The 25,062-nt window shown below is 48.4% G+C and overlaps 1 protein-coding gene across 4 annotated transcripts in view; it reads right to left on the reverse strand.

Annotated features, from left to right (window-relative positions):
• Positions 1-6,770: 6,770 nt before the first annotated feature.
• Positions 6,771-25,062, reverse strand: part of EFR3B (EFR3 homolog B) — a 160,492-nt gene continuing 142,200 nt past the window's right edge. For all 4 annotated transcript variants that reach the window (XM_083178812.1, XM_083178815.1, XM_083178814.1 and 1 more), the window contains 6 exons: positions 14,025-14,152; positions 13,186-13,277; positions 12,166-12,214; positions 10,890-10,996; positions 9,517-9,566; positions 6,771-9,111 (listed from right to left, as the gene is read on the reverse strand). In XM_083178812.1, the coding sequence (XP_083034938.1) occupies positions 9,006-9,111; positions 9,517-9,566; positions 10,890-10,996; positions 12,166-12,214; positions 13,186-13,277; positions 14,025-14,152 (532 nt within the window). In that variant the 3' untranslated portion in view covers positions 6,771-9,005. The remainder of the gene's footprint in view (positions 9,112-9,516; positions 9,567-10,889; positions 10,997-12,165; positions 12,215-13,185; positions 13,278-14,024; positions 14,153-25,062) is intronic.

Consider the following 25,062-nt stretch of genomic DNA (forward strand, 5'->3'; position numbering starts at 1 on the left):
GCTGGTTATCTACAGGAGGGGGGACCTCACGCCTTTTTTTTTTTTAATCAAATCGCCCTATAGCGCACTTTTCATGCCGGAATACACACCTCATTAAATATGCAAATTTGTGGCAAAAATGCGATTTAAAAAAAACGGCGATATAGGGCGATTTGAGAAAAAAATCTCATTTTCTCAAAAACGGTCAACCCACTAAATCTCGCCCTTTGTGTTATATATATTGATCCTATCCTGGATTGTGCGGCACCAAAGTGATTACTTATAGTGAGTGCTGGGAATACCTCTCTCTCTCCCTCGTGGCAGGGAGAAACCTCCACCTGAGGGTAATGTGGAAGATCCAGTCCAGGTTTTAGAGCAGCAGCAAGGAAATTAGATCAAGGAAATTAGATCCAGTCCAGGTTTCCTAAACTGATGTGATCAAGGTTTGGCTGATTGCAGCACCTGTGGCTTCCTGTTATATGTGTGTGTACAGGGCAGGAGGTCATTGCTCCCAATGCTGGAAAGCAGCTCGGTGATAGGCCGGTTCTGTACTATTACGTTAGGTGATTTGGAGTGTACTCTGACTGTGGGAAAACCTTGTTTGCCGAGCTGTTAACCTGGTATGCTGTTTACCTGCTGCAAGATAAAGAGCCAGACTTCATCTATATCCAGTGTATGTGATTCCTTGTCACTATATATATATATATATATATATATATATATATCGCATATAAGCCATATGTCATTTTTCATGGTGCAGAGAAGAGATGGAATGGAGCATTATTACAGGTGCCCTGCGCGGTCGGAAGGCGTGCTAATAACGTATGGGCGGCAGGGAGACAGCGGGGTTATGTTAAGAAATAAGGTCATAAATAAATCACCCAGAATTTATGAACACAATAAACAGCCCAAGTACCTGCCTGACAGGTAAATGTTAAACAGGCGCAGGCGGCCTTAACCTGCGTTGTAAAGCAGCGCAATTTGCATTAAACACGAATCAAACCACATGTGACAACTTTAACATTTACAATGAAAAGGGCACTTTCCGGCACAAGCCATTTATAAGGAAACAGACGCCGGACCTTTCCGCCACGCCGGGTGTCTCTGATTTAATGAGACTTGCACAGATATCCGCTCTGTAATGAGGACAGGAGATATGGCGGAACGCGGGCTGCTGCGGCACCTCGCTAAATGTTTCCAACAAGGCGATGGGAACAGAAATCAGAGGAATTTTCTGAGCATTTATTTCATGTCTCTCAATAGTAACAGCAGGAGGATGACTTCTATGAGTGACATATTTCTGTGACGTCACAGGGCACGCCATATACCGAACAGGGCCATCTTAACAGCGTTATGGGCCCCGGGCAAGGCAGTGCAGTGGGGTCCCTACCTACACAACATTGTGAGTGCCGCTTTCCTCTGCTATAGTGTATTTTCTTTCTGTGTGCTGGGCAGCGGTGACCACCTGCAGCACTCTCTCAGACGTTGCGCCAACCTCCAGCTGTGCTCCGCGTTACGTGGCATGGGTGGTCCTTAGCCGGACTGTGGGCAGCCACGGGAGAGGAGCCAAGCGCACAAGCGGAGTCTAATGCGTGGATGGTTCGAGAACGGGGGTGCGGAGAGATCTAAGGGGAAGACTGAGAGACGAGGGAAACGAGAGAGAAAAAGCAGAGGGACCGAATGGAGTGCAGACATTGAGTCCTACTGATGCTACCTGGCAGGAGGGGTAGTGCAGGGTTCTGGTCAACAGTAATAGGCACTTGGTACTGTGGGTTATTGATAGGCAGTGCTGGACACTGAATACTGCACGGTATTGGTAAGCAGTACTGGTCACTAGGTACAACAGGGTATTGGTAGGCAGTGCTGGTCACTGGGTACTGTACAGTATTGGTAAGCAGTACTGGTGACTAGGTAATAGAGTATTAGTAGGCAGTGCTGGTCACTGTAATCTGCTGAGAGTTGGTAGTACTGGTCACTGCAGGCTGTTGCTAGGCAGCGCTGGACACTGGGTACTGCAGTGTGTTGGCAGGCAGCGCTGGACACTGGGTACTGCAGTGTGTTGGTAGGCAGCGCTGGACACTGGGTACTGCAGGCTGTTGGCAGGCAGCGCTGGACACTGGGTATGGCAGGGTGTTGGTAGGCAGCGCTGGACACTGGGTGCTGCAGGATGTTGGCAGGCAGCGCTGGACACTGGGTGCTGCAGGGTGTTGGTAGGCAGCGCTGGACACTGGGTGCTGCAGGGTGTTGGCAGGCAGCGCTGGACACTGGGTGCTGCAGGGTGTTGGTAGGCAGAGCTGGACACTGGGTGCTGCAGGATGTTGGCAGGCAGCGCTGGACACTGGGTGCTGCAGGGTGTTGGTAGGCAGCGCTGGACACTGGGTGCTGCAGGGTGTTAGCAGGCAGTATTACTGTACCTGTGACTTGTGTACTAAAGCTACTTTTCCGTCTCTGTCTTTGTGGCGACTTAGGGGCCTGTGACGCAGGTATAGGAAACATCATTGCTGTAGTTTTATACTCCAGCAGCAGCTGGACAACATGAAATAAACTGGATGATTTTGCTGAAACGGCCGTCGCTATATAACATGACACAGCACAAGGCCAGACTTCCGCCAGGAGGCCGAAACAAGAGTTTATTCATCACTACATACAGACAATGTACAGTCGTGTGCTAGGTACATCAGCCTGTGCTCCTGTGACAGAGGACATGGCAATAAGAATGATAAACAGCGTACACTGGACTGTATCTACATCACAAGGACACAATGTGCGTTATCTGCGTCACACAGCGGGAACATTGTGTGTTGAAGACACACCGATAATGGATATGTGGTATTCCCTAACAGGCGGAGTCAGCTGACCGTTTCCACAGAAAGGGGCGGAGCTGACAACCACACCATGGAGACAGTTGTCATTGGAAGTAATGCCCACAAGTACGGGACATCAGCAGCAGGTTGGCTGTCTCTTTGAGACACCTGTCTTTGGATAAACTCTTGATAGCTTTTATAGAGAAATTTGTTTGATCATTTACGCTTCCAAAATATCTTTATATTGCCACAGTATATGAGTACAGTATACATATAATATCCGCTTAATATATGCTGTAAAGGTAACTCTGTCATTGACATCACATCCCTTCGCAACCCCAGCTTTGGTTTGCTCTGAGCTGCCGTACCGGCACTGTGCTGTGTATACTGCATACACTCAGTGTTCTAGAAAGCATTACGTGTATACATGATAAAGGTGGTGTACAACATACACTACTGCTATAAGGGCTTTCACTATGGTCCCGGGATAGACACTCACAGTAATATGGTAACAAACAGCAAATAACATACAACCGATTTTATGAGCAAACATTGTACTTTTTGAATTTCATGGGAAAGAGTGAACAGTTTACCCTGTATGAGAACATGGGCTTACCCCCAGGCTCAGACACTGAGTCCTGCCCATCAGCTGAGTACCGGGGGTATTATATAAGGGGTTTACAATAAACACATAACAGGCCGTCAAGCTGTTGGATTCTCCGGACATCATTGGCCAATGGTCTTTTGTCTGAAACAATGGACAAAGAAACACTTTTACAGACCTCAGGGTTCTAAGGGGTAAATTCACTAATGCGGGACTTCTATTGAAGATGGGATGTTGCCCGTAGCAACTGATCAGACTCTATTTCTTATCTTGTAGAAGGTAAATAAATTAGAAGCAGAATCTGATTGGTTATAAATTTACCCCTTAAAAGCCCTCATAGGATTTGTCCCGAAATATGCAGTTGAAGACTCTGACATGGCCGTTCCTGATATTTGTGACTGTAACATATTGCTCTGCAAAGTAGCCATAGAATAATGTCAATGCAGTCCACGTGCTATAAGATGTAGCTCAGGAGTGTTGGATATACACAATATGGGAGGCAATTGTCAGTCACGTCTGGGTCTTTCAACTGCTGATTTCAGGCAGAAGCCATATTGCAAGTATCAGGAACAGACAGCTGGGAAATTTCTAACTTTTGATAGTTATTCGGATTTCAGCAGCTCAATAACTGCAACCCTGTTCGCCCACTGATCCCGATCCAAGCACAAATGCATGTCCAAACAGATATTTCTATTTGAAACACAATTGAGATAATAGCTTTCAATGGTAATAACAGGCTTGACCATGGTTATCTGTCTAGAATTTAGCACATTTTTTCTTAGCATTGCATCGAAATTCTATGAATTGATTTGAGAAACGAAATGTGGACAATCCCAGCATTGCTAATGAAAACTTTTCCCTGGAAAATGTGTATACTGCCTTCACTATTTTTATTAGGCAAAATATATTTTTTTATTATTTTTAACGCGCATACTTTTTTTTTTTTTAATAGAAAGTTAGGTAGTTTTTAGCATGCACCTCTATGTCCTTTCCTCAACGGTTCTCCTGCAAATCATTATCTCTATTTCAAAATCTCTCTGGCGGGTTGCCATATATGGCTGTCATACTTCCAGACCATCAGCACCACAGATAGTTCCTAACATTTAACGAACTGTCCTATTCAGAGAAATCATGAAATATTCCGATTCTTTACACCTTTATTCAGTCACGTTCACTTTTTAAACATAACCTTATATACCTATAATTGGAAAGTAGACTATGGCGGATTTTTTCTCTTCGATTTGATAGCTGCCGTCTGCCCTAGTTAGTTTTAGCAGTTAATATCTAAAAATAATTTTAAAAATGCCATCATAATAATGCTTACAGATGGGGGTTGTCGTGTGTCCTCTTCCTAGACTACTTTCCCAGTGGTGGTCTTAGATGCATGGGCCTAGCAGAAAGGTGTAACTGAAAGTGGTCTTTAACCCTTTGAGGGATCCTCAAAATATCTTCAAAAATGCCGGCACCATTTACAGCGACTGTTCTTTTAGTATCAATAACTACAAATGCAGCCGAGTCAACGAGTTGACGTTTAGTTAAATATTGCACCCCAAAAAAAAGAACAGTCGCTGTGATTGGTGCCGGCATTTTATTTTGAGGATCTCTTACAGCAACGTTGGCCCTCAAAGGGTTAAAATGTTGGCAACAATGTGTATAAACAGCACCTTTTTATATATATCTATATGTTCTATTTTATATGTATATTTTATCTAATATGTAAGATTTTCACCCGGCATCCAAAGAATTTGGCCCCTGGGACGTGCAGCCCTGCCCAGTGGCGTAAGTTCGTCCCAGTTGCCCGGAGGCAAGATAAATATTGGTCCCCCCCCCCCAACACACACACCATCTTATATAAATATATGTATGCGCAGGGCTATTTTTGTGCAGGCTCCAGCAGGAACTGTGGCCCTTATTCTAGTTCACTCTTTCTGACAAAATATTTCTTAGATGGACAAAACCATGTGCACTGCAGGTGAGGCAGGTGTTACTTGTGCAGAGATAATTAGATTTGGGTGGGGTTTTACACCTGCCTCACCTGCAGTGCACATGGTTTTGTCCATCTAAGAAATATTTTGTCAGAAAGAGTGAACTAGAATAAGGGCCACAGTTCCTGCTGGAGCCTGCACAAAAATAGCCCTGTGTATGCGTGTATGTATGTTATGGATATTATGTTTAGAATAAAGAGTGTGACATCTATGGTCCTTCTAGGAGAAGTCAGCCACAGAAGCCATATCAACGGCTTTCAATTAGCTAATTCAAACTCACAGGGGAGGAGAGGTGCCCCCTTGGTAGCAGGAGCCCGGCGGCAGATGACTCCATTGCCTCCCAGAGTTCTGCCTCTGGCCCTGCCACTGAAACCTTGGCGCTCTATAAAGAAGCCTGATAGGTTAGGATCCATAGGTATGAATCATTGGGTGGACAATTTAAGGTTGACATGTCTTGGGTCGAACACTGAAAGTTGACACCTGAAATAGGTCGACACTGTTGGAAGGTGGACACAAGCATTAGGTCGGCAATTTCCAAGGTTGATAGTCAAAAGGTCAACATGAGTTTTCTCTGTGCTTTATCCCCGAATGTCGACAGGTTCGACATGGACACGTCTAAGTGTTCTGCTGCTCTCACCACGCTGTGCTTGGCGCGCTATTATATTCTCCCTCCATGCCATGGCTGGTAGGGTATGAAATACCGCCTGTCGGCACGTGTCGGCTCAAAAAAAGTGAAAAACTGAAATCGACCTTTTGACTGTCGACCTTGCCATTGTCAACCTGATGCTTGTGTCAACCTTCCAACCCTTTTGACCTTCAGTAGTCGACCCAATACATGTTGACATTAATAGGACTGTAATCCAGATCCATTATACTGGCACAAACATTAGTACAAGGATCGGCATAATCCTCACTGCTGGGTTTATACGGACATAGGGGGTTATTCTGGTTCACTCCTTCTGGCAAACTCCTTCTCAAATGGACAAAACCATGTGCACTGCAGGTGGGGAAGATGTAACATGTGCAGAGAGAATTAGATTTGGGTGGGGTTTTTCTTCAAAGTGAGATCTATATTGCAGTGTAGAAATAAAGCAGTCAGTATTTTCCCTGCACAGAAACAAAATAACTCACCCAAATCTAATTCTCTCTGCACATGTTACATCTGCCCCACCTGCAGTACAGCATGGTTTTGTCCACCTAAGAAGGAATTTGTCAGAAGGAGTGAACCAGAATAACCCCCTTAGTGTACTCGATTGCGCCATTTCCGCACACTTGCAGCTGGTACTGATGTGGGCCAAGGTATATCTTTGTTAAAAGGTGGTTAATGGATGAACGAAAGCCAATACCTCGACACTAAACAGTCAACATTCACCAGGTGGGCGTGGCAATGGTCGACACAATATTTTTTCCGCTTACTCAGGTGTCAATGCTGACACACAAACCCAATCCCCCACCCGGAAAAACCCATGTCGAACCTGTGTCCACATTTTGCCAGTGTCGAGCTTGTGCGTGTTGACATTTTGGTGCCAACATATTGACTCTTGACCTAGACCCTGCCGATCCTATGATGCATGCCGAGGGAAATGTTCGGCCTTCTTACGTCGGGAATCCCGGCTTTATTTTCATTGGCTGAAATCTCTGCCATATTACTGGTTTCTGACTGGTAAACCCACCAATAGTTAATGATTCCATTTAATGAACCCATAGGTCTGTGTACGGGATCTCTGTGACCCTGTATCAGCAGAATGAGGGTAAAATAATGAACGTTGGTATATTTCATGGTATCGTACAGGGGGCCTGTTACTGTCCATCTCGCTAAGAGTGAGCACCGGGCGATTGTGAAGAAATGTTTTCCCATTCATACACTACTTTGGATTGAGTAGATCAGAGCAGCCGTGTCATGGATTACATATCTGCATTACACATTTGCTGCAAACTACATAACACAAAGTCTTCCCTGTAATACAGTCTCCACGGATATTAATCCCTATCAGTATCCTTTATGTTAGTTCATCATAAACCCCCTAACTCTGCGATTCCATCACTAATCCCCTCCCAAAATGTGTGTGTGTTATATCATACACAACATTCTTCCTGCATCGCTGTGACAGGGGATTCACATCACTACTCCGTGCTATTGGGAAGCCTGCACTACCTATTATATATCTCTGAGTCAGTGATACATCACTCACCTCCTGATATACTCTGTGCTGCTGGAGACCCTGCTCCTCCCACTATATAACCCTCAGTCTGTGGCTTCCTGCTGCCTCACATCACTCATCTCCTGATATACTCTGTGCTGCTGGGATCCCTGCTCCTCCCACTACATAACTCTTAGTCTGTGGATTTCTGCTGCCCCCATTCCCCTCCTCACATCATGTCACTGCCCCTGTCACATGCAGCCCTGTCCTCACTGACACATCACTCATCTCCTGAAATACTCTGTGCTGCTGGGGACCCTGCTCCTCCCACTATATAACTCTCAGTCTGTGGCTTCCTGCTTCCCCCATTCCCCTCCTCACATCATGTCACTGCCCCTGTCACATGCAGTCCTGTCCTCACTGACACATCACTCATCTCCTGATATACTCTGTGCTGCTGGGGACCCTGCTCCTCCCACTATATAACTCTCAGTCTGTGGCTTCCTGCTGCCCCCATTCCCCTCCTCACATCATGTCACTTCTCCTGTCACATGCAGCCCTGTCCTCACTGACACATCACTCATCTCCTGATATACTCTGTGCTGCTGGGGACCCTGCTCCTTCCACTATATAACTCTCAGTCTGTGGCTTCCTGCTGCCTCCATTCCCCTCCTCACATCATGTCACTGCCCCTGTCACATGCAGCCCTGTCCTCACTGACGCTCTGTGCTGCTGGGGACCCTGCTCCTCCCACTATATAACTCTCAGTCTGTGGCTTCCTGCTGCCTCCATCCCCCTCCTCACATCATGTCACTTCCCCTGTCACATGCAGCCCTGTCCTCACTTACACATCACTCATCTCCTGATATACTCTGTGCTGCTGGGGATCCTGCTCCTCCCACTATATAACTCTCAGTCTGTGGCTTCCTGCTACCCCATTCCCCTCCTCACATTATGTCGCTGCAGCCCTGTCCTTGCAGGATATATGACATCATGGAATCCTCTGCTTCCTCAGGATACAGACATTGATGATGGCACAGACACTGGCACCGCGTCCTGGTGAACATGGCACAGTAGTGACCTCACACTCACATGCTGCGTATTTGGCATCCTATAGATATCTAGGTTTTGCACTATTGTTGTAAAGGGCCCATGGGAAGCCTGGCACCAAGTCCTAAGAACACATATAAATATACAGTGCAGGTTTGACTGGACTCTCATTAATAAATATATATATCTCTTTCTGGCTGTACAATCTCACTTGCAAGAACAGTGCAGCATAATGCATGGAGGTGACACCCATAGGTTTTAGTGCAAACAGAACAAGGTCTGGGCCTCATAGACAGTGAGCTGGCACAAGGTACTGCTGGAAGATAAAGGGAGGGTACCCTGCCCCCAGTGGAGAGTCTCAGTAGTGCAGGTCTCTCGGACAGAGGAGCGTGCGGACAAGAGGGTAGTATGTGGCTGTGCATTGCCAGGGTTTGCTCTTCCATCAGTACACACACAGATCAGGAAACTTCATCTCGTATACGGGGATGGAGTGGTTCTGCGGCTGGCCGTACGCAGCAGTGATAGTGCCGGAGGGGCTCGGAGGTGGCCTGGAAAACAGCAATATACAATATATGCGTTACAGTTCCCGTCTCAGCAGTGGGCCAGCTTGCGGCATTACCCCGGTTATTCCGATTCGCCGGTAAGCCACTGTCAGTGAGAAGCTGTTGCCAGTTCCCTTTAATAACCAGCCTGTGTGCTGTCAGTGCTGGATTTACCAATAAGCAGGTGTCTAGGGTCTCCACAAGCTGCAGCTATTTGTACATGCTGGTCATACACCCCCCCACCCCCCAACACACACACACACATATACATACTGTACACTCTGGTCATTCCCACCCCCAATCGTATACTCTGGCCCGACACCCCCTGACCGTTTCCTCTGGTCCTCCATGACTCATCCTCTGCATTTACCTTATAAAGGGAGGGGTGTAAATATTGGAGCGATCACTCACCGTATCGTCAGCTCAAAGATTTGGTTCAGTTTGCTCTGTAACAACGATGCCTTGATAAAGAGACAGAGAGAGGTGTATAAGAGCAGGAGATGGGGGATAATGTATCAGCACATTCAGCAGTAACAGACTCAGGTCATATGACCAATAGAGATGTTTGCTGGGCAATGTTCACACCTCTTCCGACAGATTCACTTGGCACTCAAAGGGTTAAGCATAGGATGAGAGAATGCAAGCGGTAACGCCAAACATAGTCATAATCTAACCGTGGCCTGTGTTCTCTCACCAGATCGCTCAGCACACATCGCGGGTGCATAGCTGTGTGCTGAGCGATCTGTGCTGAGCGCTCTGTGCTAAACAGTATCGCTCAGCACGGAGGCTCAGTCGCCCTGTGTGTATGGGCCTTTACATTGCAATTCAGATTTCAGTTTTAACACCCCCCCCCCCTACCCAAATATAACTGTCTCTGCACATGTTCCATCTGCCCCACCTGCAGCGCAGCATGTTTTTGACCAGGTGCACAGTTACTTGATTTAATGTTTTGCTTTACTTCTAAAGCCCACTGCTGAAACGTTACCATGTCGACAGTAATATATTATATATGATATTTTTAAAAGGATTCAGTATGAAATACCCATGGTCAAAATCCCGACAAGGTTAAAATCCCAACATTTAAAATCCCGACAAGGTCAAAATACCGACATTTAAAATCAAGACAAGGTCAAAATACCGACATGTAGACAGTAGACAGGTGAAAAAGTCAACATGACTTTCGGTCGACATGGGGTTTTTTTACTGTTTTTTTTACCCGAATGTCGACACAGTCGACATGGACACAGTTGGAAGTCAACCGCAGCCCCTCGCTATGCTTCGGGCACGGTGCCTCACTGCGCTCGGCACACTATTTTATTCTCCCACCATGCCCTAGTGGATGGTAGGGCATGAAATACCACCTGTCGGCACATGTCGGCTCAAAAAACAGTGAAAAAAACCATGTCAACCTTGCGATCTGTCGACCGAAAGTCATGTTGACTTTTTCACCTGTCTAAATTCTATATATCGGTATTTTGACCTTTCTCAGGATTTTAAATGTCAGTATTTTGACCTTGTTGGTATTTTAAATGTCGGTACTTCGACTATGTTGGTATTTAGACCATCGTGATTATGACTACATAGATCTGGGGCCTGGGTAATCACTGGCCACATCTCGCCACCCCAAGGTTAAAGGTTAGCTATGGGGCCCAGAGATGCCCGGTTATGTAAGAATAACACAGGCCACGTCTCGTGGATCGTTTATGTGTGTTCCCTGGCAGAGTACTAAAGCAAAACATGTCAGGATATCATCAAAGGCATTTATTTAACACCCTGATTCTCACCCTGGCGCCACAATGAGCCGCGATCTCCTCAAATGGAGCCTTCTGGAACTTCTCCACCACCTGCCGCCTTCGCTCCCGCTCTTGTTCCTCCACCGCCACACTGTCCACTGCGCAAAATAACCGCAGGAAAAAAAATGCTGAATGCTTGTGTATAACCCGCAGTGTAATGCTCCCCGACATTTACACTAATGCACCCCGTATTTACTAATAAGTGTCTGGCTTAAGGGAGGATACTGCAAAGGTGGAAGATGTAAACACATCTTGGAGAGAGATAAAGCTTCAACCAGCCAGCTCCCAACTGTACTTTTTTATTCAAAATCTGAAGTGACAGTTAGGGGCTGATTTGCTGGTTCTTCATCTCTCTTTGGGCTTTTGATGTCGCACATGCGCACAGCACTGGACATCGGGTACCCTGCACTATGTGCAGCACCTCCAAACATACCTGAATCAGACCCCTTGTGTGTTTTTGCACTGCGCAAATTGTATAGCCGTGCCTATGCGTGTAATACCCCTTTCTCGTTGCACCTTGGACCCGGGTTTCTGGGTTGGTGACTTATGGACCCGGGTCGAGGTGTGGTGTGAAAGCATCACAGCTTATAACCCGGGTCCACCAACTCAGCAGTTCGACCCGGGCTATAAAAAAGTTTAAACCTGGGTCACTTTCTGACTACCCCGGTTTAATGTGAAAGTGCCGCACCCAGGTCGGATCCGGCTATGTGATGTTAAAGGAGTATAAGGGTGATGAGGCACATATAATCTCCACCGGCAACGAGGAGGGGGTAACACTTGGGGTGTCTAGGGGTTACACTTGGGGTGCAGATCTACTAAAGCGTCTAAACATGAACATTGATTTTTAGCTGACTTCAGCTCTCGTTTCTCTATTGCATCCTATAAAATGATAGACAGCATCTTATTGGTTGGTGTTGGCATCGCCGCCACTTCTCATGTTTAAAGCTTTATTAAATCTATTCCCTGAACACTACCAATACCAATAGACAATGCATGATTGTCATAGACAGTGACAGCACAGTAAGGAGATCCTTGCAATAACACAGGTATTGGCATTGGGGTGGCCAATCCCGGGATCGTGATCATTCTCGGGATTTCGGGAAGGTTTAGTGCATGGTATGGGGGAGAGGCATAGATAAGTACTGTGCCTGCCACTGCCACCATTAGGAGTAGAAGGAATGGCCCAGGTTGGAATGACCTTAGGAGACGGGTGAGATGGTAAGTAGTCCACACCCATGAACATGTGGACTGGTAACTGATCACTTACCTATTGCTTTCTTCAGAGTTTCAAACGTTATTTCCTCTGCTGGGGCTTTCTGGTAACAGAGAGAGACAAAAACCATTAAGATTTTATTCTGGGTTCCCCAACTGTGCTTTTGTACTGAACCCCCAACTGTCAGTGTGCTTTTGTACTGAACCCCCAACTGTCAGTGTGCTTTTGTACTGAACCCCCAACTGTCAGTGTGCTTTTGTATTGGGACCCCCCCAACTGTCAGTGTGCTTTTGTACTGGGACCCCCCAACTGTCAGTGTGCTCTGGGATTTTAATTTTTGGGACCTTTAACAGCTACTTATATAGCGCCAACATATTCTGTTGCGCTGTACAATTGTGAACAAACCAGCAGTAAAAGAGGACTGAGTAATAAGAGACAGACAGAGAGGTAGCAGGGTCCCATGTCACTGATTAAGCGCCTGTGTACTTTCAACTACGGGTGCCGGATGGGGTCCTGACAGTTGGGATCCCGACTGGCATTCACCCGACGTCGGGATCCCGACTGTCAAAACACAGACAGCTGGGTTCCCGACGGCCGTCGGCTATTTTCCCTCGTGGGGGTCCACGACCCCCATAGAGGGAGAATAGAATAGGTGACTCGTGTAGCGAGCCACCGTGCCCCCAGCGAGCCCGAAGGGGGCTTTGTTGCGCTCGCCATGCTGTCTGGGTCCGTCCAGTCGGGATCCCGACGTCGGGATAATGACTGTCGGGATCCCGACTGTCAGACCCCTATACCACACCCCTCAACTACACCTAACATCTCCTTAGCGTGCGACTGTGAACCAGATCCTGGAGCAGATGCACTCAGCCTTGAAGATACATCTCCCCCCTCCCTGTATGTTTAGAACATCTTACAATTGCTCAGTTGTAGGTCTATATGATACATTCACGTCTCCTGCGCTGTGTACCCTCCCGTCCTCTATTCATCATGTCCCCTAGAACAGCACTTCAAACCAGCTTCTATGGATCTGGGATGACAATGCGTTACGTCAATCGCTCAGCGCCAACACATCACCTCCTCCTTCTCCGGGCTGTTCCTGGACTCCACCTCCACCTGCAGAGATATTGTCTCCCCGATACTCTTCCTCTTAGACAAGCGGTCTTCATCTGCAAGACAAAGGAGCGCTGGTAACTGGTGTCCTTGGTTCTAGCACAAAGGGAGCGGGATTCAATGTGAGCACAGTGTATTCAGCCCTTCAGCTCAGCCTCCGCCTGCCAGTGATTACCGGGGATCAAGCAGGGGATAGAGATGATGCGGATAATGGACCGACTCACCCACATGACAGGAGAGGAGAGGTTCATTCTTACATAGCTGTGACCGTGATCCCCTGTATACATAAGGCAAGACGCCGGGACTGCGCACAAGTAAATGGGTGTTTATCTGGATTTCCAATAAAGGCCACTGTAATGTTCATCGTCATAATGTTGCTCCTATTGATCTGTTACCCTAAGTCCAATGTTATCATGTATGTGATATTTGTGCTTGATCAATCCCCCGGGGATTGCATTGCACGCCAGGGAATCAGCATAAACCATTTCACACTGTTAGGCCCGCCCCACCAAAATCCAGGGTCATACAAAGGATCTTTGACCTGAAATTTTGGCTGCGAAACTAGCCAATAGGAGTACGCGGCGGGCCATGTGATCAGGTGTCGACATTGCGAGCAGTGTAATAAAATGCAATATGTGAAGGATATGTGTTTCAATTTTTATTTAAGACCGAGAATACATTTCGGGTACGGGTACACTCTGACTTCCAGCTTGGCTATACCACATGCTTGCTGGTCATCTCAGCGCCCATCACCAGTCATGGCTCCCTGGCACGTAAGAGGAGATGGCAGCGCTGTTACCCACCTGTGAGCTGGGGAACGTACGGCGTGCTCAGCCTGTCCGAATTATACCCGCTGCCCCCGAGCACTTCGCTGACCTTGCTCTGCAGGAACAGCACCTCCGTCTCTATCTGATCCACATTCTTTGACCACCTGCGTGAAAATAGAAAGCAGCCATTACTCTACAATGCAGGACACGAAGGTAAATGTGCACTGGGTCCACACCTAAAAATGACTCCCATTGGGAAGGGTAACCTGGCCCAAAGTATGGCGGGGGTGAGTGTACTCTGTACACTAATTAGGGGTCGACGTGCTCAGGTGTTGACCATAACACAAAAAACCCCTGAAAAACTCATGTCAACCTTTTCATGGTAGCCTGAATACGTCCCATCTTATTACTGTACTCAGACTCGGGGCTGTAGATCGTAGTGGGAGACAGACAGAGCATCGGAGTTCAGCGGACGGGTCAAGCAGAAGACTGCAATGGTGTCCGCTTTCTACAATGCAGTACTTAGTATTGATTTGATATAGGGAACACAAGATCGCTCAGTCCTAAGTTATGGGCAAAAATAATGATACAACATTAGAAGAAGAGGAGGAGGAGGAGGAGGACGGAGCCATCTCTGCTCTTAAGATTTCGAAACTAAGTGGCGCAATGGTATACAAAGAGGGCGAGTGGGAAGGAGCCTAAGTGCATTTAGACATTAGTGCGGAGGAGTAGGATGAATGGATGAGTCAGTGTTTATCAGGTTCCCAAACCGACCATTGCCCGTCACTGACATGTACGCTCTGTCCTAGTACACCGCCATTGTCCATCACTGACATGTACGCTCTCTCCTAGTACACCGCCATTGTCCATCACTGACATGTACGCTCTGTCCTAGTACACCGCCATTGTCCATCACTGACATGTACGCTCTCTCCTAGTACACCGCCATTGTCCGTCACTGACATGTACGCTCTCTCCTAGTACACCGCCATTGTCCATCACTGACCTGTACGCTCTGTCCTAGTACACCGCCATTGTCCATCACTGACACGTACGCTCTCTCCTAGTACACGGCCATTGTCCATCACTGACATGTACGCTCTCTCCTAGTACACCGCCATTGTCCATCACTGACATCTACGCTCTGTCCTAGTACACCGCCATTGTCCATCACTGACATGTACGCTCTCTCCTAGTACACCGCCATTGTCCATTACTGACATGTACGCTCTCTCCTAGTACACCGCCATTGTCCATTACTGACATGTACGCTCTCTCCTAGTACACCGCCATTGTCCATCACTGACATCTACGCTCTCTCCTAGTACACCGCCATTGTCCATCACTGACACGTACGCTCTGTCCTAGTACACCGCCATTGTCCATCACTGACACGTACGCTCTCTCCTAGTACACCGCCACTGTCCGTCACTGACACGTACGCTCTCTCCTAGTACACCGCCATTGTCCATCACTGACATCTACGCTCTGTCCTAGTACACCGCCATTGTCCATCACTGACACGTACGCTCTCTCCTAGTACACCGCCATTGTCCATCACTGACATGTACACTCTCTCTCTCCTAGTACACCGCCATTGTCCGTCACTGACATGTACGCTCTCTCCTAGTACACCGCCATTGTCCATCACTGACCTGTACGCTCTCTCCTAGTACACCGCCATTGTCCATCACTGACATCTACGCTCTCTCCTAGTACACCGCCATTGTCCATCACTGACCTGTACGCTCTCTCCTAGTACACCGCCATTGTCCATCACTGACACGTACGCTCTCTCCTAGTACACCGCCATTGTCCATCACTGACATCTACGCTCTGTCCTAGTACACGGCCATTGTCCGTCACTGACATGCACGCTCTCTCCTAGTACACCGCCATTGTCCGTCACTAACATGTACGCTCTCTCCTAGTACACCGCCATTGTCCATCACTGACATGTACGCTCTCTCCTAGTACACCGCCATTGTCCATCACTGACATGTACGCTCTGTCCTAGTACACCACCATTTTCCATCACTGACATCTACGATATCTCCTAGTACACCGCCATTGTCCATCACTGACATGTACGCTCTCTCCTAGTACACCGCCATTGTCCATCACTGACATGTACGCTCTGTCCTAGTACACCACCATTGTCCATCACTGACATGTACGCTCTCTCCTAGTACACCGCCATTGTCCATCACTGACATCTACGCTCTCTCCTAGTACACTGCCATTGTCCGTCACTGACACGTACGCTCTGTCCTAGTACACCGCCATTGTCCATCACTGACATGTACACTCTCTCCTAGTACACCGCCATTGTCCATCACTGACATGTACTCTCTGTCCTAGTACACGGCCATTGTCCATCACTGACATCTACGCTCTGTCCTAGTACACCGCCATTGTCCATCACTGACATGTACGCTCTGTCCTAGTACACCGCCATTGTCCATCACTGACATCTACAATATCTCCTAGTACACCACCATTGTCCATCACTGACATGTACGCTCTGTCCTAGTACACCGCCATTGTCCATCACTGACATCTACGCTCTCTCCTAGTACACCGCCATTGTCCATCACTGACATGTACGCTCTGTCCTAGTACACCACCATTTTCCATCACTGACATCTACGATATCTCCTAGTACACTGCCATTGTCCATCACTGACATGTACGCTCTCTCCTAGTACACCGCCATTGTCCATCACTGACATGTACGCTCTGTCCTAGTACACCACCATTGTCCATCACTGACATGTACGCTCTCTCCTAGTACACCGCCATTGTCCATCACTGACATGTACGCTCTGTCCTAGTACACCGCCATTGTCCATCACTGACATCTACAATATCTCCTAGTACACCACCATTGTCCATCACTGACATGTACGCTCTGTCCTAGTACACCGCCATTGTCCATCACTGACATCTACGCTCTCTCCTAGTACACCACCATTGTCCATCACTGACATCTACACTCTCTCCTAGTACACCACCATTGTCCATCACTGACATGTACGCTCTCTCCTAGTACACCGCCATTGTCCATCACTGACATGTACGCTCTCTCCTAGTACACGGCCATTGTCCATCACGGACATGTACGCTCTCTCCTAGTACACCGCCATTGTCCATCACTGACATGTACGCTCTCTCCTAGTACACCGCCATTGTCCATCACTGACATGTACGCTCTGTCCTAGTACACCACCATTGTCCATCACTGACATCTACGATATCTCCTAGTACACCGCCATTGTCCATCACTGACATGTACGCTCTCTCCTAGTACACCGCCATTGTCCATCACTGACATGTACGCTCTGTCCTAGTACACCACCATTGTCCATCACTGACATGTACGCTCTCTCCTAGTACACCGCCATTGTCCATCACTGACATGTACGCTCTGTCCTAGTACACGGCCATTATCCGTCACTGACATGTACGCTCTCTCCTAGTACACCGCCATTGTCCATCACTGACATGTACGCTCTCTCCTAGTACACCGCCATTGTCCATCACTGATATGTACGCTCTGTCCTAGTACACCGCCATTGTCCATCACTGACATCTACGCTCTCTCCTAGTACACCACCATTGTCCATCACTGACATCTACGATATCTCCTAGTACACCACCATTGTCCATCACTGATATGTACGCTCTGTCCTAGTACACCGCCATTGTCCATCACTGACATCTACGCTCTCTCCTAGTACACCACCATTGTCCATCACTGACATCTACGATATCTCCTAGTACACCACCATTGTCCATCACTGACATGTACTCTCTGTCCTAGTACACCGCCATTGTCCATCACTGACAACTACGCTCTCTCCTAGTACACCACCATTGTCCATCACTGACATGTACGCTCTCTCCTAGTACACTGCCATTGTCCATCACTGACATGTACGCTCTCTCCTAGTACACCGCCATTGTCCATCACTGACATGTACGCTCTCTCCTAGTACACCGCCATTGTCCGTCACTGACATGTACGCTCTCTCCTAGTACACCGCCATTGTCCATCACTGACATGTACGCTCTGTCCTAGTACATTGCCATTGTCCATCACTGACATGCACGCTCTCTCCTAGTACACCGCCATTGTCCATCACTGACATGTACGCTCTCTCCTAGTACACCGCCATTGTCCATCACTGACATGTACGCTCTGTCCTAGTACATTGCCATTGTCCATCACTGACATGTACGCTCTGTCCTAGTACACCGCCATTGTCCATCACTGACATGTACGCTCTCTCCTAGTACACCGCCATTGTCCATCACTGACATGTACACTCTCTCCTAGTACACCGCCATTGTCCATCACTGACATGTACGCTCTGTCCTAGTACACCGCCATTGTCCATCACTGACATCTACGCTCTCTCCTAGTACACCGCCATTGTCCATCACTGACATGTACGCTCTCTCCTAGTACACCGCCATTGTCCATCACTGACATGTACGCTCTCTCCTAGTACACCGCCATTGTCCATCACTGACATGTACACTCTCTCCTAGTACACCGCCATTGTCCATCACTGACATGTACGCTCTGTCCTAGTACATTGCCATTGTCCATCACTGACATGCACGCTCTCTCCTAGTACACCGCCATTGTCCATCACTGACATGTACACTCTCTCCTAGTACACCGCCATTGTCCATCACTGACATGTACGCTCTGTCCTAGTACATCGCCATTGTCCATCACTGACATGTCTGCTCTCTCCTAGTACATCGCCATTGTCCATCACTGACACGTACGCTCTCTCCTAGTACACCGTCATTGTCCATCACTGACATGTACGCTCTCTCCTAGTACACCGCCATTGTCCGTCACTGACATCTACGCTCTGTCCTAGTACACCGCCATTGTCCATCACTGACATGTACACTCTCTCCTAGTACACCGTCATTGTCCATCACTGACATGTACACTCTCTCCTAGTACACCGCCATTGTCCGTCACTGACATGTACGCTCTCTCCTAGTACACGGCCATTGTCCATCACTGACATGTACTCTCTCTCCTAGTACACGGCCATTGTCCATCACTGACATGTACGCTCTCTCCTAGTACACCGCCATTGTCCGTCACTGACATGTACGCTCTCTCCTAGTACACCGCCATTGTCCATCACTGACATGCACGCTCTCTCCTAGTACACCGCCATTGTCCGTCACTGACATGTACGCTCTCTCCTAGTACACCGCCATTGTCCATCACTGACATGTACGCTCTCTCCTAGTACACCGCCATTGTCCGTCACTGACATGTACGCTCTCTCCTAGTACACCACCATTGTCCATCACTGACATGTACGCTCTCTCCTAGTACACGGCCATTGTCCATCACTGACATGTACTCTCTCTCCTAGTACACCGCCATTGTCCATCACTGACATGTACGCTCTCTCCTAGTACACCGCCATTGTCCGTCACTGACATGTACGCTCTCTCCTAGTACACCACCATTGTCCATCACTGACATGTACGCTCTCTCCTAGTACACCGCCATTGTCCGTCACTGACATGTACGCTCTCTCCTAGTACACGGCCATTGTCCATCACTGACATGTACGCTCTCTCCTAGTACACCACCATTGTCCATCACTGACATGTACGCTCTGTCCTAGTACACCGCCATTGTCCATCACTGACATCTACAATATCTCCTAGTACACCACCATTGTCCATCACTGACATGTACGCTCTGTCCTAGTACACCGCCATTGTCCATCACTGACATCTACGCTCTCTCCTAGTACACCGCCATTGTCCATCACTGACATCTCCGCTCTCTCCTAGTACACCGCCATTGTCCATCACTGACATCTCCGCTCTCTCCTAGTACACCGCCATTGTCCATCACACATGTATGCTCTCTCCTAGTACACCGCCATTGTCCATCACTGGCATCTACGCTCTCTCCTAGTACACCGCCATTGTCCGTCACTGACATGTACGCTCTCTCCTAGTACACCGCCATTGTCCGTCACTGACATGTACGCTCTGTCCTAGTACACGGCCATTGTCCGTCACTGACATGTACGCTCTCTCCTAGTACACCGCCATTGTCCGTCACTGACATGTACGCTCTGTCCTAGTACACCGCCATTGTCCGTCACTGACATGTACGCTCTCTCCTAGTACACCGCCATTGTCCATCACTGACATCTCCGCTCTCTCCTAGTACACCGCCATTGTCCATCACTGACATGTACGCTCTCTCCTAGTACACCGCCATTGTCCATCACTGACATGTACGCTCTGTCCTAGTACACGGCCATTATCCGTCACTGACATGTACGCTCTCTCCTAGTACACCGCCATTGTCCATCACTGACATGTACGCTCTCTCCTAGTACACCGCCATTGTCCATCACTGATATGTACGCTCTGTCCTAGTACACCGCCATTGTCCATCACTGACATCTACGCTCTCTCCTAGTACACCACCATTGTCCATCACTGACATCTACGATATCTCCTAGTACACCACCATTGTCCATCACTGATATGTACGCTCTGTCCTAGTACACCGCCATTGTCCATCACTGACATCTACGCTCTCTCCTAGTACACCACCATTGTCCATCACTGACATCTACGATATCTCCTAGTACACCACCATTGTCCATCACTGACATGTACTCTCTGTCCTAGTACACCGCCATTGTCCATCACTGACAACTACGCTCTCTCCTAGTACACCACCATTGTCCATCACTGACATGTACGCTCTCTCCTAGTACACTGCCATTGTCCATCACTGACATGTACGCTCTCTCCTAGTACACCGCCATTGTCCATCACTGACATGTACGCTCTCTCCTAGTACACCGCCATTGTCCGTCACTGACATGTACGCTCTCTCCTAGTACACCGCCATTGTCCATCACTGACATGTACGCTCTGTCCTAGTACATTGCCATTGTCCATCACTGACATGCACGCTCTCTCCTAGTACACCGCCATTGTCCATCACTGACATGTACGCTCTCTCCTAGTACACCGCCATTGTCCATCACTGACATGTACGCTCTGTCCTAGTACATTGCCATTGTCCATCACTGACATGTACGCTCTGTCCTAGTACACCGCCATTGTCCATCACTGACATGTACGCTCTCTCCTAGTACACCGCCATTGTCCATCACTGACATGTACACTCTCTCCTAGTACACCGCCATTGTCCATCACTGACATGTACGCTCTGTCCTAGTACACCGCCATTGTCCATCACTGACATCTACGCTCTCTCCTAGTACACCGCCATTGTCCATCACTGACATGTACGCTCTCTCCTAGTACACCGCCATTGTCCATCACTGACATGTACGCTCTCTCCTAGTACACCGCCATTGTCCATCACTGACATGTACACTCTCTCCTAGTACACCGCCATTGTCCATCACTGACATGTACGCTCTGTCCTAGTACATTGCCATTGTCCATCACTGACATGCACGCTCTCTCCTAGTACACCGCCATTGTCCATCACTGACATGTACACTCTCTCCTAGTACACCGCCATTGTCCATCACTGACATGTACGCTCTGTCCTAGTACATCGCCATTGTCCATCACTGACATGTCTGCTCTCTCCTAGTACATCGCCATTGTCCATCACTGACACGTACGCTCTCTCCTAGTACACCGTCATTGTCCATCACTGACATGTACGCTCTCTCCTAGTACACCGCCATTGTCCGTCACTGACATCTACGCTCTGTCCTAGTACACCGCCATTGTCCATCACTGACATGTACACTCTCTCCTAGTACACCGTCATTGTCCATCACTGACATGTACACTCTCTCCTAGTACACCGCCATTGTCCGTCACTGACATGTACGCTCTCTCCTAGTACACGGCCATTGTCCATCACTGACATGTACTCTCTCTCCTAGTACACGGCCATTGTCCATCACTGACATGTACGCTCTCTCCTAGTACACCGCCATTGTCCGTCACTGACATGTACGCTCTCTCCTAGTACACCGCCATTGTCCATCACTGACATGCACGCTCTCTCCTAGTACACCGCCATTGTCCGTCACTGACATGTACGCTCTCTCCTAGTACACCGCCATTGTCCATCACTGACATGTACGCTCTCTCCTAGTACACCGCCATTGTCCGTCACTGACATGTACGCTCTCTCCTAGTACACCACCATTGTCCATCACTGACATGTACGCTCTCTCCTAGTACACGGCCATTGTCCATCACTGACATGTACTCTCTCTCCTAGTACACCGCCATTGTCCATCACTGACATGTACGCTCTCTCCTAGTACACCGCCATTGTCCGTCACTGACATGTACGCTCTCTCCTAGTACACCACCATTGTCCATCACTGACATGTACGCTCTCTCCTAGTACACCGCCATTGTCCGTCACTGACATGTACGCTCTCTCCTAGTACACGGCCATTGTCCATCACTGACATGTACGCTCTCTCCTAGTACACCACCATTGTCCATCACTGACATGTACGCTCTGTCCTAGTACACCGCCATTGTCCATCACTGACATCTACAATATCTCCTAGTACACCACCATTGTCCATCACTGACATGTACGCTCTGTCCTAGTACACCGCCATTGTCCATCACTGACATCTACGCTCTCTCCTAGTACACCGCCATTGTCCATCACTGACATCTCCGCTCTCTCCTAGTACACCGCCATTGTCCATCACTGACATCTCCGCTCTCTCCTAGTACACCGCCATTGTCCATCACACATGTATGCTCTCTCCTAGTACACCGCCATTGTCCATCACTGGCATCTACGCTCTCTCCTAGTACACCGCCATTGTCCGTCACTGACATGTACGCTCTCTCCTAGTACACCGCCATTGTCCGTCACTGACATGTACGCTCTGTCCTAGTACACCGCCATTGTCCGTCACTGACATGTACGCTCTCTCCTAGTACACCGCCATTGTCCGTCACTGACATGTACGCTCTGTCCTAGTACACCGCCATTGTCCGTCACTGACATGTACGCTCTCTCCTAGTACACCGCCATTGTCCATCACTGACATCTCCGCTCTCTCCTAGTACACCGCCATTGTCCATCACTGACATGTACGCTCTCTCCTAGTACACCGCCATTGTCCATCACTGACATGTACGCTCTCTCCTAGTACACCGCCATTGTCCATCACTGACATGTACGCTCTGTCCTAGTACACCGCCATTGTCCGTCACTGACATGTACGCTCTGTCCTAGTACACCGCCATTGTCCGTCACTGACCTGTACGCTCTATCCTAGTAAACCGCCATTGTCCATCACTGACATGTACGCTCTCTCCTAGTACACCGCCATTGTCCATCACTGACATGTACGCTCTGTCCTAGTACACCGCCATTGTCCGTCACTGACATGTACACTCTCTCCTAGTACACCGCCATTGTCCATCACTGACATGTACACTCTCTCCTAGTACACCGCCATTGTCCATCACTGACCTGTACGCTCTATCCTAGTACACCGCCATTGTCCATCACTGACATGTACGCTCTCTCCTAATACACCGCCATTGTCCATCACTGACATGTACGCTCTCTCCTAGTACACCGCCATTGTCCATCACTGACATGTACGCTCTCTCTTAGTACACGGCCATTGTCCATCACTGACCTGTACGCTCTATCCTAGTACACCGCCATTGTCCATCACTGACATGTACGCTCTCTCCTAATACACCGCCATTGTCCATCACTGACATGTACGCTCTCTCCTAGTACACCGCCATTGTCCATCACTGACATGTACGCTCTGTCCTAGTACACGGCCATTGTCCGTCACTGACATGTACGCTCTCTCCTAGTACACCGCCATTGTCCATCACTGACATGTACACTCTCTCCTAGTACACCACCATTGCCCATCACTGACATGTACGCTCTCTCCTAGTACACCGCCATTGTCCATCACTGACATGTACGCTCTCTCTTAGTACACCGCCATTGTCCATCACTGACATGTACGCTCTGTCCTAGTACACGGCCATTGTCCGTCACTGACATGTACGCTCTCTCCTAATACACCGCCATTGTCCGTCACTGACATGTACGCTCTACCTAGTACACCGCCATTGTCCATCACTGACATGTACGCTCTCTCCTAGTACACGGCCATTGTCCATCACTGACATGTACGCTCTCTCCTAGTACACCGCCATTGTCCATCACTGACATGTACGCTCTCTCCTAGTACACCGCCATTGTCCGTCACTGACATGTACGCTCTACCTAGTACACCGCCATTGTCCATCACTGACATGTACGCTCTCTCCTAGTACACCGCCATTGTCCATCACTGACATGTACGCTCTCTCCTAGTACACCGCCATTGTCCGTCACTGACATGTACGCTCTACCTAGTACACCGCCATTGTCCATCACTGACATGTACGCTCTCTCCTAGTACACCACCATTGTCCATCACTGACATCTACGCTCTCTCCTAGTACACCACCATTGTCCATCACTGACATGTACGCTCTGTCCTAGTACACCGCCATTGTCCATCACTGACATGTACGCTCTCTCCTAGTACACCGCCATTGTCCGTCACTGACATCTACGCTCTCTCCTAGTACACCGCCATTGTCCATCACTGACATCTACGCTCTCTCCTAGTACACCGCCATTGTCCATCACTGACATCTCCGCTCTCTCCTAGTACACCGCCATTGTCCATCACTGACATGTACGCTCTCTCCTAGTACACCGCCATTGTCCATCACTGACACGTACGCTCTCTCCTAGTACACCGCCATTGTCCATCACTGACATGTACACTCTCTCCTAGTACACCGCCATTGTCCGTCACTGACATGTACGCTTTGTCCTAGTACACCGCCATTGTCCATCACTGACATCTCCGCTCTCTCCTAGTACACCGCCATTGTTCTGACTCTTGAATGTGAGCTTACAGTATAGTAAAACAAAGTACAGATGGAAACAATAAAAAAGGCAGCGATACTAAGCTGAGATACAGCAATCGAATAACAATCT

The sequence above is a fragment of the Crinia signifera genome, chromosome 3, assembly GCF_055691185.1.
Source record: "Crinia signifera chromosome 3, ASM5569118v1, whole genome shotgun sequence".
Classification (NCBI taxonomy): Eukaryota; Metazoa; Chordata; class Amphibia; order Anura; family Myobatrachidae; genus Crinia; species Crinia signifera.